This window comes from Vicugna pacos, chromosome 4, assembly GCF_048564905.1.
Source record: "Vicugna pacos chromosome 4, VicPac4, whole genome shotgun sequence".
Lineage (NCBI taxonomy): Eukaryota > Metazoa > Chordata > Mammalia > Artiodactyla > Camelidae > Vicugna > Vicugna pacos.
Genome location: NC_132990.1, coordinates 51,386,881 through 51,405,771, shown reverse-complemented (window position 1 = coordinate 51,405,771; position 18,891 = coordinate 51,386,881). Strand labels below are relative to the sequence as shown.

The following is an 18,891-nucleotide window of genomic DNA, read 5'->3' as shown; positions in this document are numbered from 1 at the left end:
AAAAAAAAGAATAAAATGATGTCATTTGCAGCATAGACAGACCTGGAAGTTGCCATACTAAGTGAAGTAAGCCAGAAAGAGAAAGAAAAATACCATATGATATCATTTATATGTGGAATATTTTTAAATGACACAAATGAACTTATTTACAAAACAGAAACAGGCTCACAGACATAGAAAACAAACTTAAAGTTGCCAGGAGGGAAAAGGAGGGGTGGAGAGAGAAAGTGGGAGTTCGGGATTTGCAGATACTAATTACTATGTATAAAATAGATAAACAACAAGGTCCTACTATTAGCACAGGGAACTATGTATTCAATACTTAGTAAGAGCCTATAATGAAAAAGGATATAAGGACTATATATATATAACTGAATCACTATACTGTACACCAGAAATTAACACCACATTGTAAACCAACTATACTTCAATTTTAAAAAAACACACACAAAGAACCAGTTGAGGGTTTTATGGATCAAATCTATTTTTCTTAATTTTTTTTTCTAAATCCTCATTTCCTTGGTATTTACTAGTTGTTCTTTCTTTAGCTTGACTTTCAATCTTATTCCGTTCAAATTTTCCTTTGGGTACTGTTTTAGCGAAGTTCCCACTAGGTTTGATATGTACAGCTCTAGTGCATTTCTAAATGGTTTGTAACTTACAATTGTAATTTCTTCTTTAACCCTGGATTATTTAAAAGAATAATCTTACATTTTGGCTTTTTTTTTCTTTTTTGGTTACTGTTAATGTCTAATTTGAATTTTCTTTGTAGGCTTCCATATCATCAACTTTCTGAAAAACCAGAGAATTATTTTAAAGAATTATATTCATGATTACAAAATTGGAATACATTATTTATTACTGTTATTCAGATACTGCTTTCTTAATCTACAAACAGTGAATTGATCAATGTCTCCTATTTTTAACAGTCCTAGCTTTATGTATTTTGACACTATTTTATTAGTTGCATAAAGATTCATGACATGTCTTGAGAGATATCTCTTATCAAAAACAAAATACATCTCTTTCTTCCCTTTAATGCTTTTGTAACATGAATTTTATTTTGCCAGGTATTAATCTTACCATATCTACTTTTCTGTTTTTGTCAGATTTGCCTTTTTGTATTCCACTATTTCAACCTTTTGATGTCATCTTAAGCATCTCTTGAAAAATACTACTAGATTTGCAGGCCTCTGTGTTTGTATTAATCCAATCTAAGAACCTGTCTTTTCAACAGGGGAAGTCAACTCTTCATATTTACTAAATATTCATGGACTTACAACTGCCATATATTTACCATTAATTTTTTAACTTAGATTTTATTTTGATCAAAGTTGTGTCTGTACAGTTTAAGGTGTCAAATAGTTCTACAAGACTGTTAACCAAAAAAAAAAAAAAAAGGAACAACAACACTCAACCCTTCCTATTTCCTGCTCCACAGAAATAATCACATTTTCTACTCTCGAGTCTCTTGGTATTTAGCTTTATGTCATTTCCATCTGTTTGTGAAACAAAGGAAAAAAGTCACAGAATTTAGCAAAAAGAGGGATGACGGGTACTGCTAGAAATCTGAGACTTCGTGAACCACACATATAGTTACATAAGCTTTAACGTTCCTGCCTTCCCTAGTCTGAATTGTTCATCTTCCTTGTCAACAAAATGTCAAAGAAAGCAGTTCAATTCTAGTTGCAGTCTCCTAAAGAAACATAGCTGAACTAAACCAGGCAAGGACAGAAAAGCCCAGCCAAAATAGAGAGGCTTTTATAATTTTCTATAATATTTATATTGTTATAGCACTTCAAAGTTTTGAATCCACAGCCTCACTTGGGGCATGAGGGTGCAGGTAGCTAGTGCTGTCCAAACTCCTTTCACAGGAACATTAACCCTTCTAAGACTAAACTATGTATATATTACAACTGGAGCCTGAAAATACACTGTAACCAGCCTAATAAAGTTTTCAGACCTCCAAATCGAGACATCCGAAGACTTAGCATTAGGAATACAGATTTCAAATTGCTGGTAGCATTTTGGTAACTGAAGAAGGCCTCTAGTAGGGGGTTGGTTATGAAAAGAAAAGAGTCTGCCAGGGCCTAATGTCACTTATCCTTCAGAGACTAGAAGTTACACAAAGAATTATGCTGTGCAGAATTATGCAGTACAGGTATATGATGGCACAGAATTATAATGTCTACACATAAGTCAATAATTACTAGGCCCGAGCAATAGTTTAGGATGGTTCTGAGACTTTCCTCCCAATCCAGCATCTCTAAGCTAAATTAGATGCAAGCATCCAATTGCTTAGAGCAGCTATTTCCTTGGGGCACACCATCTGTTTGCAACGCACAGCTAATTCTGCATCTGTTGATCCTTGAAGAATATCCCCTAAGATTCCTGCCTGACTCCTAAAATCCAATTTATTGAAACCCTTTCCCTCCCCTTCTCCCATCATAAAGCAGGAGTAGGCTGGATCTGACAAAACTTAAGTGATATACGAGAAGAGGTGGAAAGGCCCCAGCTAAAAGAATATTTATGTACACCCCCTCTTTTTTAGGATAAAGTGGAAGAAGCAATTGTGATCTTGGGGAGAAAGGCTATATGAGAGCAGAAAGACTTACGATTATAAATGTATTAAAAATAAGATGGAAGAGAATAAAGGTACAATTTACCATGGGAGGGGAGAAAGCAAAACAACGAAGAAAGAAAAAAGTTTTCACAGGAAAGTGATCTACGGGGCTGTGTTAATTGGCTTGTTTGCTGGTAAGTAGGGAATTTCAAATCTACAATGTACAACTATCACCTATAATTTTTTTTTCTTAAATAGAGAAGAGAAAGAAAAGGACAAAAAAATGTTGAGACAGACGTGATTCTCAAGCCCTGGAGAATGTCAAGGAAAGGGCCTAGAATATGCACCCTGGAGGGCTCTGAACCCCCCCCCCCACCGGGTTGTTTTATTTCCTCTGGCTGTAGCAAGTACTGCTGGTTTGTCTGTGTTTAGAGAAATCAGTAATAGAAACCTACCTGGGGTAAGGAGATACTATTGTTTTTGTCAGTTCCCCCCTCTAATGTTATGAATATTTTCAAACATTCAGAAAAAGTGATAGAAATGTGAACACCTATACACCACTACCTAAATTCCGTAACTGCTATTTTGCTATATTATCATTATTTATCCCTCTATGCATGTATCTGTTAAGTCCGATTCAATAGTATTTAAAGAGATCTTCCATAAATTAGGTGATTAAAAAAAAATCATTCTCCCTAATGGAGGCCCAAGCCAGAAAAGGGATGCTAAATGAAGTTGTAAGTGAGGAGGAAGTTGAATTCCTGTTCAGTCATTAGCTGAATTATTTTCCTGAAATTACCCTGATTATCCTGAAATACCATGAACGTCTGAGCTCCAGTTTCCTCATCTATTAAATAAAGACAAAATAATAATCATGGTCTCATGGTTCTTTCTAGTCTAAAAACTTATGATTCTATGAAAAACAATTTTCTTAATAACTATCATTTACTTCATGTTTTCTATGTGCCAGGAAGTATGCTACAAGTTTTATGAGAGCAAGCTCACTCAACCTTCACAGGTTCCCAAAAATTTCTGAGACACCCCATCATGAACACCATCACCTGTTTTTAGCAGCACTAGGCCACCCTGACTTCTTTCCATTTGTGTTTCCTCTCTACGTTCTCAGCGCTCGTATGGTATACTGCTTTGGTGGAACTAGCTAGAACTAGCAATCAGAATTTGCCTTTCCTCACTGAGAAACTTGAGCAAACTCTAGCCCATGGTCTGTAATTTCTCTTCAAATGTGAAATGAGATAAAATAGCTAAAACTACTTTAACTTGTTTATTTTGGTAAAATAATTACATATAATTATTGTTGAAGGAAATCTACAATACACAATCTGGGTGTTTTTATTTAAATCTGTTGTACACTGAATAACAAAATTAAAATGTCAGTTTTTCAATTGGAGAAAGTACTCAAAACAACAGCCATGTGCTAAACAAAGAGACTCAATTAGAGCACATTATGGTTTGGTTTGGGAATGAATACATTAAGCAAAAAGAAAAAAAAAGCCCCATACATATAGTGTGTGTGTGTTGGTATAAATGAAAAGCCACTGTCACTGCTTTTATCTCTATGTTCCTTTTCAGGTTTAACTATCTCCTCCATGCTCAGTGCTCCAAAATATGTATATTAGTCCTCATTTCTAGTTAAAAAAAAAAAAAAGCCGTCTGTTTTTGCTTTTTTCCATGGGAGCTATTTGTATTTCCATTCATATTTAAAGATCTTATATTGTAGAAATGTAACAGGATGCCTGCACAAGGTGTCCTAGAACTATAAATATACACTATTATGTAATCGGTGAGGTTCACACCTAAGAAATCTGGAATGGAATGGTTATCCTGAAGCAAGTGAACAAAAATAAGGAGGTTCAGCCCTGTTGGTTGGAACAAGGAAACACTGGAACAGGCCTGAAGTAACCCAGCAACTGCAGAATAAGCCAGGAAAGTGAATCCACTCAAGTCAAGGAGAGTGATAAACTCAAATTCTTCACTTTTTTCCCAATGGACCTTACACAAAGACTTCTACAACAGGTTCTGCTCAAAAGCAGGGAGAAACTTGTTTTCCCTAGTGAAATCAGCATGTCTGCAACCAAAGAATGTTCTTTATAGTACTGGTAATATACGTAGGTTTATGAATACTGGGGTTACTATGCAACCAACATATGTAGGGCCATGCTCTCTGGCTAAGTGCGGTCTCTCCTAAAGGAAGTCATCATTCCCAACATCCATCACCCAGAAAGGAGGAAGCTTTTCAAACAGGAAACCCAAGCAAAGACACTCTCTGGACCTTGCTATCTTGGACCTTGCTCTGTTCACTTTGGTGGCAGTACTCAGACTCTGTCTGCCAAAAGGAGACAGGCCAAAAGATAAGGAGCTGAAGACAATGTCTTTGTAAACCAGGATGAATAGTTTCATGTTGCTTTATATTCATTATCCTCTAGCTTTCAGAAAAGCTTGATTTAAACATTGCAGCCTTACATCAGCTGTTTCATTGGCCTTAGGGTAAGACTAGTGTGTCATTAGAATAAGAGAAGGAAAATGGTAGCAGCAGTACTAAATTGAATCCTAAAACCATATTAAAGAGGAAGGCTGAGAACAAGAACCTGGGCTGCCAGGTCCAGGAACTCTTACCACTTGGAGATTCTCCCTGTATTGCAGTCTTCGTGTTTGGGGTTCCATTTCATTGGGTAAGGTGGCAGCTTCCTCATGTGATCTCAGCAACAGGCAAAGAGATCTGTACAAACTCTCAGGCTCCCTTATTGCTCTCACTGCTAGAAAACTCAGTGCTAATTACTGTGCTCAACTACTAAAACTTCCCTCAGCTAAGTTATGGCTGATTGTTCTCTTTCTTTTCCCCCTATATTGGTTCTTATCTTTCTGATCATTAGTTTTGGTCTTACTGCATGTTTTCATTTCAAACTTCCTAAATTCTTTTCTGAAAAATGGCCAGAGTAAAACCAATCACTGAATAAATTTTTCCCATACAATAACATAAAGTTACAAAACAGTGATCATCTTGAAGCCATTAATACTAGGGAAGTTGAGAGTCTGTATGCTGGCTGAAAACAGGAGAAAACAAGCCTGAACTATATCTGTGAGTACAGAATTCTGGAGGAGAAAACAGAGCTTGGAAATAATCAATGCCATCCTCTTATATGTAATGCAAGAAATTTCTTCTACGGCTTCTCACACAGGAGATTATCTCTACCTCCACCTCTGCCTGAATATTTCCAATGACAGGGAACATAGTACCTTATAATGTTCCACTTTGTGACAGCTCCCATCGATAAAATCCTTCCTTATATTGTGTGAAATTGGCCTCTCAGTCTACCAACTAATCATAGTTCTTCATTACATAGACATGTACTTCCTCTTTCAAAAGACCCCTTCACTTACCTAAACATATAATTCCACTTACTGAATGTTTACCAGTATCAGGCTATATGCTAGGTACTCTATAAACACTACCACATATTACCTTCACAATCATCATTTAAGTTAGGTGTTATCCTCCTTTGAAAAGTGAGTCCCAGAGAGATATACTGATTAAAATTTAATTCCAGACAAATACGTCAGGGCTCTTATACCTACTACCATAAAGATTTTATTATATTTCTGCAAGCAAGTCACATGACTTAAACACCTTCAATAAAGGAACGGAAACAAATACGTTAGATCAATCCAAAGAGAAAGATACAGTCTAGAGATACATACGACTGCACTAGTATTTGCTTCATGAGGGAAAACAGTAGCATGAAAAGCATTTAACAAGACTGTCATCAGGGAGCTCCAGGAGACAACAAAGGTGACACCTATAACATCACAACCTTGATCTGAAGCCAGTGGAGTAAATGCAGGCCCCAAACAAGAAACTTCCTCTCCTTCACCTTAGCCCGGAACCAGAGAAGATTCCCAAGAAATCAATCATATTACTGCAGAGAAAGCAGCACAGCCTGAAGGCTCATTTCAGTAGAACTGGAAGATCACAAAAATTCTTAATACATATTTCTTTGGCTTTGTGGAGGCTGAGGGGTGGGGTGGGAAACAAAACCCAACCCAGGAGGGAAGACTATAACAGTGAACTGAGCAAGGCTCCAGATCTAAACTAGGAATTCAGACTTAAAATAAATACTCCACTCCTGGGGGCACCAGAATCCAAAGAAAGATAATGAGATGGAAGGCGAATGCTGATAATCATTTCTTGCCTAAGGTCTTCTCCCATTTCCAATTATGTTCTAGTCTTATATCACTGCTGTCTACTGAACAATTTCACTTGGCTAGCCTACCTTCACTTCAAACTCAACATGCTCAAACCAGAATTCAATTCCCCTCAGCCTTTCTTTCACCAAATTCCTTAGTAGTTAAAGGCACTATCTGGGTGTAAAAACCCTGGTCACTCTTTTTTATTTCATGGAGTCCATCTTACTTGTACTCTTCCTTTTTACAGCTAAGAGCCGCTGCCATTCAACAAATATTTACTGAGTGACTATGATGCACCAGGTACTTTCTTTGCACTTGAGATATACTGATAAGCAAAACAAAGATATCCACTTTCATGAAGTTTATATCCTAGTAGTTAGAAGGAGACAATAAACATAGTAAGTAAATATAGCAAGTAAAAACAGTATTTCAGAAAGTAGTGTTATAACAAAGAAAAAGTAGAGTAAGACAATGGCAATTACAAAAATGGTGTTGAGGGTAAGCCTCTTTGAGAAAAAGGGGATATGTGAGCAAACACACAGAACAAGTGAGATGAGCAAAGACACAGAAGTAGTGAGGGAAGAAGCCATGCAGATGTGTGGGGAAAGAGCCCGCTGGCAGGGGAACAGCCGTGCAAAGGCCCTCCTACCAGCTCCTCCCATGTCTTTGTATGAAATGTCACAGAGCCACTCTTTCACTCCATTCCCACAGCCATCATACAACTCCAAAATCTTCTAGGTAGTCACTCTGCTCCATTTCCTCTGTGGTGCAGTTAGACATTCTTTTTCCATATTAAAATCATCCACCTGATTTTCAAGGCTCGTAAGTCTCTGAGCCCACCCTTTATATCGTGAATTTCCATCTCTCCCCTTAAAATTCTTGAAATTTAGCATGTTCTCTCTTCACACACATCAATGTCCCCTGCCTAGGAGTGCTCTCCCTCTGCCCCTCATCCTCTCTACACCATATCCTACAAGGCATGAGATCAAGTCCTACCGCCTCTATAAAGTGGTCCCTGTGGTTGCTATTATTGAATCTGTATTCATCTTATTTCACCAGCATCATCTTCCTGGTAAACAAATGTCTCTTTTTCTATACTTCCCATTGTGTTGACCATTACTGAATATTTGCTAAGAGTAAATGAGATTTCTTCTACAAGCCAAAGCTCTGCCATCTTAAAAAGATATTTATTAGCTTTGATAAGCTACTGAAAGAGAATGATTACAGAATGGTTAGATTATACAAAAAAAATGCATAGGGGTAGAATAAGCCAAAATGTTTTTTTGTGGGGGGGGGGTACTGGGGGTAGATAGGTTTATTTGTTTGTTTATTTATTTTTAATGGCAGTGCTGGGGATTGAACCCAGGACCTGGTGCATGTTAGGCACACACTACCACTGAGCTCTACCCTCCCCCTAAGCCAAAATGTTAATGATGAAGTGATAACTTTTTTCTTTTCTCTGATTCAAATTTTCAGGTCTGTGTTTATGTTATTTTGAGAAGCAAAGAGTTTGCTATGAACATATATATATATATAAATCAACACAAACAGCGAGTGATCAACTATCATAAGACTCACTGGAGAGATGCAAATTACCTAAAAACATGTCAAAGAAAGACTGCAAGCATCTGAGTAACTTGCAGTTGCAGAGAGGCAAATTATAATAAAAACAAGCTGAAGCAAATTCTCATGGCAGAGAAAGAGAGATAGAAAGAAAGAGAAAACCTTTCTGATGAAATGACCATAACAAAATATTTACTGTGTATAAAAGCAGCATGGTGTACAGGAAAGAGTACAGTCTGAAATGCTCAAATACAACAGGCCCAACATTCATTAACATCATGACCTCAGTTTCCTGGTCTGAAAAATGGAAACACAGAAGCTCTTCTATTTAAAAACTTTCATAGATACAAACTAAGTTCAAAGAATCCTGGTAATTCTGCCTACAAAGGCAGATGGTGTTAATGGTAACACACAATCATTTGAGTCTCAGTGATTGGACTACTGTCAGTCTATATCTGTTCTTTCTGAAGCAGTGTCCTCCTTTTACAATTGTACTTATGATTAAAAGATGAATGACAAAATAGTAACATCTCTGGATAATATCTAAGAGAGCTGAAAAGAATCCTGAGTGAGAACAAATGTCATCAAAATCTACAGTCATCTCCTGAGCACACTTGTCACCTGAACCAGGGAACAAACGGACTTAAATATAAGTCTTTTGGAAATTAACTGGTACATAAGTAGGAAGCTTTTGTACTATTACACAACTATAATCCAAAATAGGTTATAAGAATTAAGTGAGACAAGGCAGGCAGAATGCCTGGCACATTCTTATAATAAATTCCATTCACATTGATAAAATGGTGCAAGGACCACTGAAACTTCAAGAAATGTCAGAGCAACCTGTGTATATATCCTGCAAGTCATAATTTTTTTAAGTTATAAATCATTCTTTATAATGTGGATTGCTCTCAGATTACCAAAATGAGGGAGCAGCTTTACAAAAGGCCAGATCTGATCTATAAAATTGAACCCATAAAGTCAATCAGACTTACTCCACTAGTATTTGAGAAAGTGTTTGTCTACGGCAAAAAGCCTACAAGTCAATCAATCATAATCATAATCTTATGGATATCAAAAAAGGATATCCATAAGAAACCTACCTGTAGCATTTGGGCCAAAACTTTACAGCTAAACCTGCATCTAATCAAAGTAGCAGTGACTCTTAATGTTTATGGAGATTGCTTGGATTTGACATTGAGAAAATTATGTTAAAAAAGGCATTAAATACTGTCCTAAGTACTGGAGTTAGACTGGGTCAAGACAGACTGTAAATCTGCAGAAGATTCCAAAAGTTTTTTTGAGCCAGTTCTAAGGGACAAGGCATTAAAATCTCTGAGAAACACGCCAGCATCTGCCCTCAGTTCTAGAACCTGGGAACAAAGATGTGACCCAATCATTTGGTATCAAACCACAGTCCAACTGTTCAGAGAAAGCTGCATTATGTAAGCCATCATCAAGAAAGAAAAGCAAAAGGCATGACGTTTCTTGACATGAGCAGCAGGTTCTGTGATTTAAAGACACGTTCTCATAACAAAAGGGCCATCCATCGGACACTGGCATTTTCAAAACCCACTTCACTAGACATGAACATACCTGATGCAATACAACGGTACTATAAGAATGGTACTGAATTCAGATAACTATTTCAGCCAAGCCTAGGAGAAGCTTTCAACAAAGGTCTTCTGCACAGGAGCAGACTTCCCCACAGGAATAAGATTTATTTCCCTCTTGATTATTCTGACCATGTCAGTTCCCCATTTAATTTCAACAACAAAATAAATCATCTAAAATTGTAACATAACCTAATTGTAAACAAGGCCTCTCAGTTACACCCAATTTCAATTAAACCCAAAACTGTATCACCACCTTCCAAACTACTATAAGCCTACTTCTCTCAATCAATAAGCATTATACCAGGTCCTTTATCCAGCAATATAAAAAAAGACACAGACCTTCTCTTGAGGACTTTATAACCTAAAATTATTCCCCCTCCCTCCCACTTTCAGAACTCACTTTTCGTAAGCTCTGTGAAATTCAAGGTAACTTCACTTAGGTAAGACACGCCATAACCCAGTTCCTCCCCTCTCCAAGTCCTTCACATTTAAAGTGTCATATAGGACACAAAATCTGGAATCAGACAAATCAAAGTTCCTGCCTTAGTTCAGCCCAACCCTGAGAAATTCACCTAATCTTGCCGAGCATGTTTTTCCATCTTAAACTAAGTGGCTTATGACTTCACCAACAGAATGCCTAGCCCTGGTGAGCATCCCATAATATTATTCCCCCTTATTCATACCACTTAGATTACCTTTCTGTTTCCAGTCACATATTAGACATTTTTTAGAACTGAGGAAAAAATAATAGTGGTTGATACATCCAAACCCCACATTTCAGAATAAGGAAATTAACTCTATAAAGAGTAACTTGCCAACTAAACAATATAAGCTTTTGCTTCCAGCCCTGGAGGAGTTGGGGGTCACAGCTTACAAAGAGAGCTTAACACTCACCTAATCCCCTTCTCTGCCCTTCTGAATTCTAGCCATCCTTCAAAATCAGTTTAAGTTACAGTGTCCAGGAAGCCTCCCCTAGTCACTTCAGCCTAGACCTCCTCACTTCCCTCTTTGAACACTGATGCTTCTCTGCAGGAGTGATATTAAAAGTCTTAACAACTGGCACCACAACAGTACCAACCAATCAGAAAGGCTGTCTGACCAATCAAAACACATGTGGCCCAGGGGAAATTGCTGACTGGAGCAGCCCTCCTATTAATAACAATACAATACAGCAAAATCAAACTCCAATACAGCTTTCTCATTTGATGTTCACAATATCATGAATTAGGCTACCTATCATCCCTGCTTTCTGCATAACCAGAAGTCAAGCTGGGACTAATAACCAAATCTAACAACCAATTGCTTCTTTCACTATATCACATGACTTTTTCTGATTATATACAGAATTCTCAATTAATACTGTATAAACCGTACTTACATATAAAAGTGTAAATACTAAAGGAACATTCAAGTCACATGGAATTCATTTAATCAACAAGCATTTAAGTGGAACAGAATATAAAACACAGTGCTAGTTCTAAAAGCATAAAGGAAATAAAAGGCATGACCTTTGACCTTTGGGTACTTAAAACATGTTCAAGAGTATATTTAAATAACAGTGCAAGACAGTAGAAAAAAACAACACAAAGAGTAAGTGCTACACAGTTCAGGGAAATAAAAGGTTCACAAACTAAAATAGTACAGAAGTCAGGACTGAGAACTTCTCTCCTCACACTCCCAAAAGGGGTAAAATTAAATATACAATGTAAAGGCCGAAAAATCAAGGGTTTCCAATACTGGGACGTGAGATATCTGGTTGGATACTTACTCAGAGATGGCCCTAATCACAATCCTCTGGGACTACTCTAAGTGGTGAATACAAATAGGAATCCTGTAAACCCTTTGTGCGGACAGCTGTGGAAGATTAGCTTGGCAGGAGTCTAGAGAAAAGCCTAGGTGAGAGAAAGCACTGGAAAGCAAATGGATTTGAGGGATAACAGGCAGGAGACTAAACTGATGATTGCATACAAAGAAAGGAAGAAACATTCAAAGGGCATTAATGGAAAGAAGAGTTGCGTTTTAGGCATGTCTTTCAAGAAAAAGTTACAAAATGGCAGAAAAGAAGCAAAGAGCATTCTCACGTGAGATATATATGTAGACACAGTGGTACTAAATAAACTGTGTACCAGGGACAAGCAACCAATTTCCCTAGAGAAATCTATGTTGGAGAGGGCCGAAGCTGGGGAGAGAAATACTGACACCTGGACAATAAATGCAAATTCTTAAAAAGGAAGTCAAACTATAAATTTTAAAAAGCATTTGAGCTTCTTCGGAATGTATGAAAGGATGAAGTGAAACTGTCAACAGAACCAGGCAGATCAGTTGAGGCAGACTTAAGGATAACAGCAGCTGACTCAGCTTTGTATTGTATGCATGCCAGTGTAGTCTGTAAACTCCTCCAGGGCATGGAATAAGCAATGCTCTGTACATCAATTAAGTCCAATACTGTTACTTGACTAAAGGAACACTTCATATGCTAAGCTCGGTGGAATAGAGTGAATTACATTATTCAAGCTAATAGTAGTGTGGAAATATTACTTATGCTTGATGCATAACTATACTGATTCTCCCACCTGTCCACACATTTATCTTAACCCCCTTCTCAGGCCAATGTCAAAAATTCATTGTTTCCTCCAATGTAGGCCCAGTGTGAAGGGACTCCAAGAATGTATTAGAAGTCAGAAAGAAGCCAACCTGATTTTCAAATTGTGAAGGCAAAATCTGAAAGTGAATAATGAAGATCAGTTAACTCATTAGAGGGCTAAAAAAGAAAAATGGGCTTTGCCAGGCAGATAGGTGTCAATATATATTAAGATGTATAGGTTTGGGATACACTGACCTCTCAGTGCAAATCCTAACTCCAGCTCTAGTAACTGAGAAATTAACCTCTCCACACCTCATTTTTTTTATGTATAAAATGGGACAAATACCACTAGCCCTAAGGGTTTCGTTGTGAGGGTTAGTGAATGTACTATTTATGCATCTACATCATGTAAGCTCTTAATAGACAGTAGCTATTAGCACCCTAAATCTTGAGTTTTTTGTTTTAAAAACATTTGTTCAATTACAGAAACAGAAACGTACTTTCACTTCATTTTAGTTGCTTATACTAAGGCTCTATATTTTCAGTTTCCAGTATTATAGTTTGAATGTTAACAAAGTTTTTCACTCCTCCTTCACCGGGTAAGTAATTGACCACATACACCATCCTGATTTAGTATTTTGGAAAACGTAGCAAACATTCTCCCTTGAAAACCAGCTATACAGACGACTGATTCAAACTACTGTCACTCAAGATACGGAACAACTCTAGTGATGTTCTTTCGAGGAGAAATAAAAGCATTTGATCAATTCACAGTCACTCCCATTCAAACGATTCAAACCCTGCAGAGCAAGCAAACGTTCAAGTTTCTACTATGAAAAAGATCTGTAGCTTTCTGGTTAGTGGATTCACTTCAACACTTCCCCAGACGCACGAAAAGAAGAAACACCTTAATGCCTCCTTGTCCTCACACAAAGCTTCGCAGCAGCTCCCTTTCCAAAGCCACCCCTGGCTGAAGAAGCAGCCGCTCTCGGCAGGGTCAGGCCAGCGCCGAAGGCCAGGGCGGCCCTGCTGACCCCGAGGGTCTCTGCCACACGTCGCCCCCTCCCAAGGCTGGGGGAGGCCCTGGAGGCTCAGAGCTCACAGCTCGCCCTGGAAGCCTTCTCCGACCCCTAACCCGCCCTGGAGTGCCTACGCGCTCGGGGTGCGGTGCCCAGGACAAAGCCACACCGCGCCTCGCGAGGGTCGGGGAGTAGCCCCAGCTGAGCCTATCCCGCCAGCCTCACACCCTCTGGCCCTCGGCCCGCGCCCAAACGCTCGCCGGAGGGCAGCCCACCACCCTAGACTGCTTCGCCCGACGCCACTTCCCCCGGGGAGCCTACAGCGCCGGCGGCCGCGGACTGCGGGACAAGTCCACCCGCGCTCGGACCCACGCCCCCGCCCCGCCTCCGCCCCCCGTCCGCGGCTCGCGTGGCGGCGGCCGGGCCAGGAAAGCTCGGCCCCGGCCCTAGCGCCGCCACCTGCGCCCCCGGCCCCGCGCCATGTTTGAGAAAGAGAAGGAGTGAGCCAGAGGCCGGGCCCAGCCCGCGCGCCCCGCAGCCGCCCGCCAGCCCTGCCGCGCCGACACTCACCCGTCGTCTCCGGGACCAGCGTCGTCGCCGCCGCCAGCACGAGGAGGAGCAGCCTGGGACGTGGAGCAGCGTCCGCCGCCTCCATGGTCCCGCCGCCACCGCCTGTGGCCCGGCCCGGCCCGGCCGCCGTCTCGCCTCAGCAAGCTTTGCCTCGCCCCACCTCCCCCGCCGCCGCGGCGGCCTCGCTCCGGCCCTTTGTAACTGCTCCAGGGCCGCGCGTCCATTGGTTGTCTGGCTCCCGCCGGCCCCGCCTCCCCGCCGTCTGCGAGCTGCGGAGCGGGACCCAGCGCGGAGCTCTGCCCACGGGCCCTCTAGGCAACCAATCCGGAGCCGCGAGCTCTCGGCCGCTGGCCACGCCTCCAGACTCCCCGGGGGCCGGGCAGCCAGACCCCTGCCCTAGCCATAGCCGGTCCGAGCTCGGAGGAGGCCGGGTTGGGGCAGGGGTCTAGCTACCCTCGGCACTGCCAGGCCACCAGCCACTGGGGTGAGGACTGAACGATGGGTGTGTCTGCATGTGAGTCGCTTTCGGAAAAAGGCTGTGGCTGCTCGACGCTCTTTTCTTCTAGCTTTTTTTCTTCTAACCTAAGATCTGGTACTGAGCCTGACCTCCATTCACAGCCCTGCACCATCAATCCCCTGCACATTCACCCAGATCCTCAGTATAGTCAGGCAGGCTTCAACTTCCCCTCCCCAGATCCACGCCTCAGCTTTCAACATCCCCCTAAGATCCTACCTCAGTGCCTTCCAGTCTCCTGCTTCCTCCCGCTTACCAGAGCCCGCTCCCAAACCTACGTACTACCTCCCTTCAAATTCTAGGCCCAGAATGTCTCCAAATTCTGGCCTCAGATCCCAGCCCCAGACTTCAGATCCTGAGCTCAGACACAGCCCCGAATAACCTCCCTCCCCTCTCCGGAACTCAGAGCAGACCCAGACTGGACTCCAAACCACACTCCTTCCCTCTTACCCCTTCCTGATCCAGGTGGGAAAGGGAAGATCCCCACCCCGACCCCTAAAGAAGAGGGATTCCCCTTCTTAGCAGGCAGCACCCCCCCGGAGAGAGGAGGAGCAGTCATTACTTTAAGCTGCTTCTGACACTCCTGCACAATAATTCTGAGATGTCACTAGAAACCCAAATAAACTCGGCTACGTTTTCATTCTGAATTTCTAATTGACTGTGAGACGCTCCACCCACCTTCCCTCTGGGACGCCAAAATGAGCTCCAGATTTGTAATTCTTCCTGTCAGACTAGTCCTCTCCTCAGACACAAACACAGCCGAGGAGGCTGTTACATAGAACAGAGAACATTTTTCCACAGAACCTTTTAAGGAGAAAATTTTATTTTCTGTGTGATCTGAACTTGGAATTAAATAAACCTTGGTAGCAGGAATCAGAACCAGCCTCTAGTATCGATTTGTAAATTACTTTAGCGCTACTCAGTGAGCATTTTACAAGCCTGAGAAGACTTCCCTTCTGAGCAGTAAAGAAAGGGACAGGGTGGGGGTGTTGGAGCTGAGATCTGAGACAGGCACTGTTTCCTTCAGCTTGAACACTTACTTGAGCAAGTCAGTTAACCTTACTGAGCCTCCATTTCTTCATCCATAAAATGGAAATAATATCTACCTACCAAGGTTAGTGAGAGGATATGTTAAGATTTGGGGGCTCCCTTTTTCCCTTTCAAATTCTACTTCTAGGCCCTCTCTCCAGATCCCTCACCTGCTCCTCTCCTCTGGGCAAGGAAGGAAGGGCCTGGTGTACATACACTGAACCACCTCACTAGGGATGCAGCTACTGCTGAAACCAAGGTTACAGCCTGCTCTCTGTGGCTGCCTGTGACCACCAGCAGGAAGCTTTCTTCTTGCTCCCTGCAGCAGGCAGGCCAAGCCTAGACAGCCTGCTTCTGCCAGTCTGCTTTCTCAGTTCCAGTTTCTTCAGTGGAGACACCCGAGGTCTCTAGATTGCCTTTCTGCTGCTCTAGTCTCAATATCTTACTTAAGAGCTCAAGAGATACTTATTGTGTGACTGAATACATGAATGAATGAATGATTCATCTCAGGCAAGTGACTGTTCTTTTCTTATCTTTAGGTTCTTCAACTCTAAAATAGAAATATAATAGCGCCTACCCATTTATAAATAAAAGGGATTGAATCACATGTTTTGGGTCCTTTAAATGATGTAATGTGTCTGAACGGTGTCTGGAACATAATAAATATTTAGTAATGTCACTTCCTTTCCCCATCCCCTTCCAGCTCTCTGTGATTCTAATCAGTATTCATACTCATGGTTATCCGTGCCTTTGCCTTACTGAGCCTCAGGCAATCAGTGTCAGGATATCTTCTATGACACACTTCTGTGTCCTTCACATTTTCCATGGAATTGAGTGTGTTCATTGGAAAACTGAGGAAGAGGAAGGAGAAACAGACTATTTTTAATTTTTTTATTTTCCTGATATTTGGCGGAAATTTCCATGAGCCACAGATCCATAAATAAACTACATTAGAATGGAGCAGTAAGTTATAAATTTATAATTGTGGTTCTCAAACTTTAAAATGTCTCCAAATTACCAGGGGAGCTTTTTAAAATGCAGATTTTCCTGGTATCAGCCCTAGAGAGTATGCTCCACTTCATCTGAAGGCGGTCCAGGAGTCTGCATATGTAATAAACATCCCTAGGGGATTCTGCTGCAGGTGTCACCAGGTCACACTTCAAAGAGACACTTGCTTTAGGAAGAGTGACCTTAAAATTCAGTAAGTAAAAATGCATGTGCTTATTTCACTTTTTGAGAAAGGGTGGGCAATAGAAGGGAACCTCTGGCTTTGGAGGCCTGTAGGTCCTGGTTGGAATCCTGGCTCTGCCATTCACTAGATGTAGAAACTGTGCACACCCCTTATCTCTCTAAGATTTCACATCCCCTGGTGTAAAATGGGATAATGGCACTGACTCATTTATTTGTTGTAAGGTCTAAATAAGCTCTTGCACATGAATAATCCATTATAAATGTTAATTCCCTTCAAAGTCTCTGTAGGCTCTCAAGGAACACAGGTTGTTCACTCCAATATCTTGATTTAAAGGAAAAGAAACTGAGGACCAGTCCCCCAGCAAGTCAGAGGCAGAGCCAAGACTAGGAGAACCTCACTCCAGGGCCTTGTCCCATGCACAGTGCTACCTCTCCATCTTTATGCGGAGTACATTGTTTACTTTTCATTTTGGATTATTCCCTTAAGTGAGAAGTTTTCTCTCAAACAGAGAGCAGAGACTGCTAGTTGCCTAATCTATATCCATTCCTTTGTTCACTTTATAACAGATTCCTCGTTTCCTTTGAGAGAAGAATTCACTTAGCTAAAAACTTCCCAGGCTCCTGGCACCTAGATATGGCCATGTGTTCTGGCCAAACAAACATAATCAGAAATCTACCAGTCAAAACTTATGGGAAAGATACTGTTTTCTTCATAAACAAGAGACAGATTGATCACATTCTCACCCTCCTTCTGTCTGGAACACAGTTGTAATGCCTGGAAGTGCAGCAGCCATCTTATGAATATAAGGATGATGGCCCTAACTAGAAATAATAGAAAAATGGAGAAAGTCTGGGTCCTTAATAAATTCCTTGAGCAACTATACTAGCTCAAAAATGCTTACCCATATAGTTCTTATTTTATGAGAAAAATAAACATCTTTTTTGTAATCCTAAAACACTTCAACTCTAGCAGTATGCCATCTATCTATTGCTATATATTATATTTCTATCTTATTTTTTAACCCACAAGATATAATTGATTTATATCATTATGGCTTCTATTGCTAAATCTTGGTACTCCTCACTGAATAACAAATCACCTCAAAACTCAGTGGCTTAGAATAATAACTGTGTATTATTTCTCATGAGACTATGGATAGGCTAAGCAGTTTTTCTGGTCTAGGCCAATTTAAGCTGATTTCAACAGAGCTCACATATGAATCTGCTGTCAGGTAGCAGGTCAACTAGATACTAAACAGGTCTATAATGGTCCAGATCAGCTCTTCTGTGTGGTTTTTCATCCTCTAGCAGGCTAGTCTGAACTTGCTAACATGACAGTTCAGGGGTCTAAGATAATGAATAGAAGTTTACTACTGGCACAACATAATTTCTGCCACACCCTATTGGTTTGAGCATGAATTGGGCCGGACCTAAATTCAAAGGGTGGGGACGTAGACTCCAACTCCTAATAAAAGGAGCTACAAAATCAAATTACAAAGGATTTTTGTAATTTGCATGGAGACAAGGAGAAGAATAAATGTGCTTATTTTTGAAAACTCTTTTTACTACTTTTTCTGATCTTCGTTTCTTTTTACCTCTAGACTTTCCATCTCAAATCACTTCTGCCTGAATTCCCTTTAGTGAGTCAATTAGTGGCAAACAATTTTAGTTTTGTTTGACTGAAATGTCTATACTTAATCCTTATTTTGGGACAGTGTTTTCATTGGACATAGAATTCTAGGGTGTTGATTACTTTGTCTTAACAATTGAAGACATCATTATATTATCTCTGGCTTCCATTGTTGTTTTTATGAAATCAGATATTGGTCGATTTCCCCTTTGTAGGTAATCTGTGTTTTCTCTCTGATTTTAAAAATATATTATATTTTATAAATAAAAAATTTATAAATAAATAAATAATATAAATAAGAATACTTACTTTTTAGATTCACAGCTAAACTGAAATTACATGGATCCCATATATTCCCTGCCCTCTCCATGCACAGCCCGCCCCCCACTATCAATATTCCCCATCAGAG

At 40.5% G+C, this 18,891-nt stretch overlaps 1 protein-coding gene across 2 annotated transcripts in view; it reads right to left on the bottom strand.

The window, feature by feature from the left end:
* The window catches only part of TGFBR1 (transforming growth factor beta receptor 1), a 53,162-nt gene extending 38,856 nt beyond the window's left edge, over positions 1-14,306 (bottom strand). For both annotated transcript variants that reach the window (XM_072959809.1, XM_072959810.1), the window contains exon 1: positions 14,119-14,306. In XM_072959809.1, the coding sequence (XP_072815910.1) occupies positions 14,119-14,203 (85 nt within the window). In that variant the 5' untranslated portion in view covers positions 14,204-14,306. The remainder of the gene's footprint in view (positions 1-14,118) is intronic.
* Between the last annotated feature and the right edge of the window lie 4,585 nt (positions 14,307-18,891).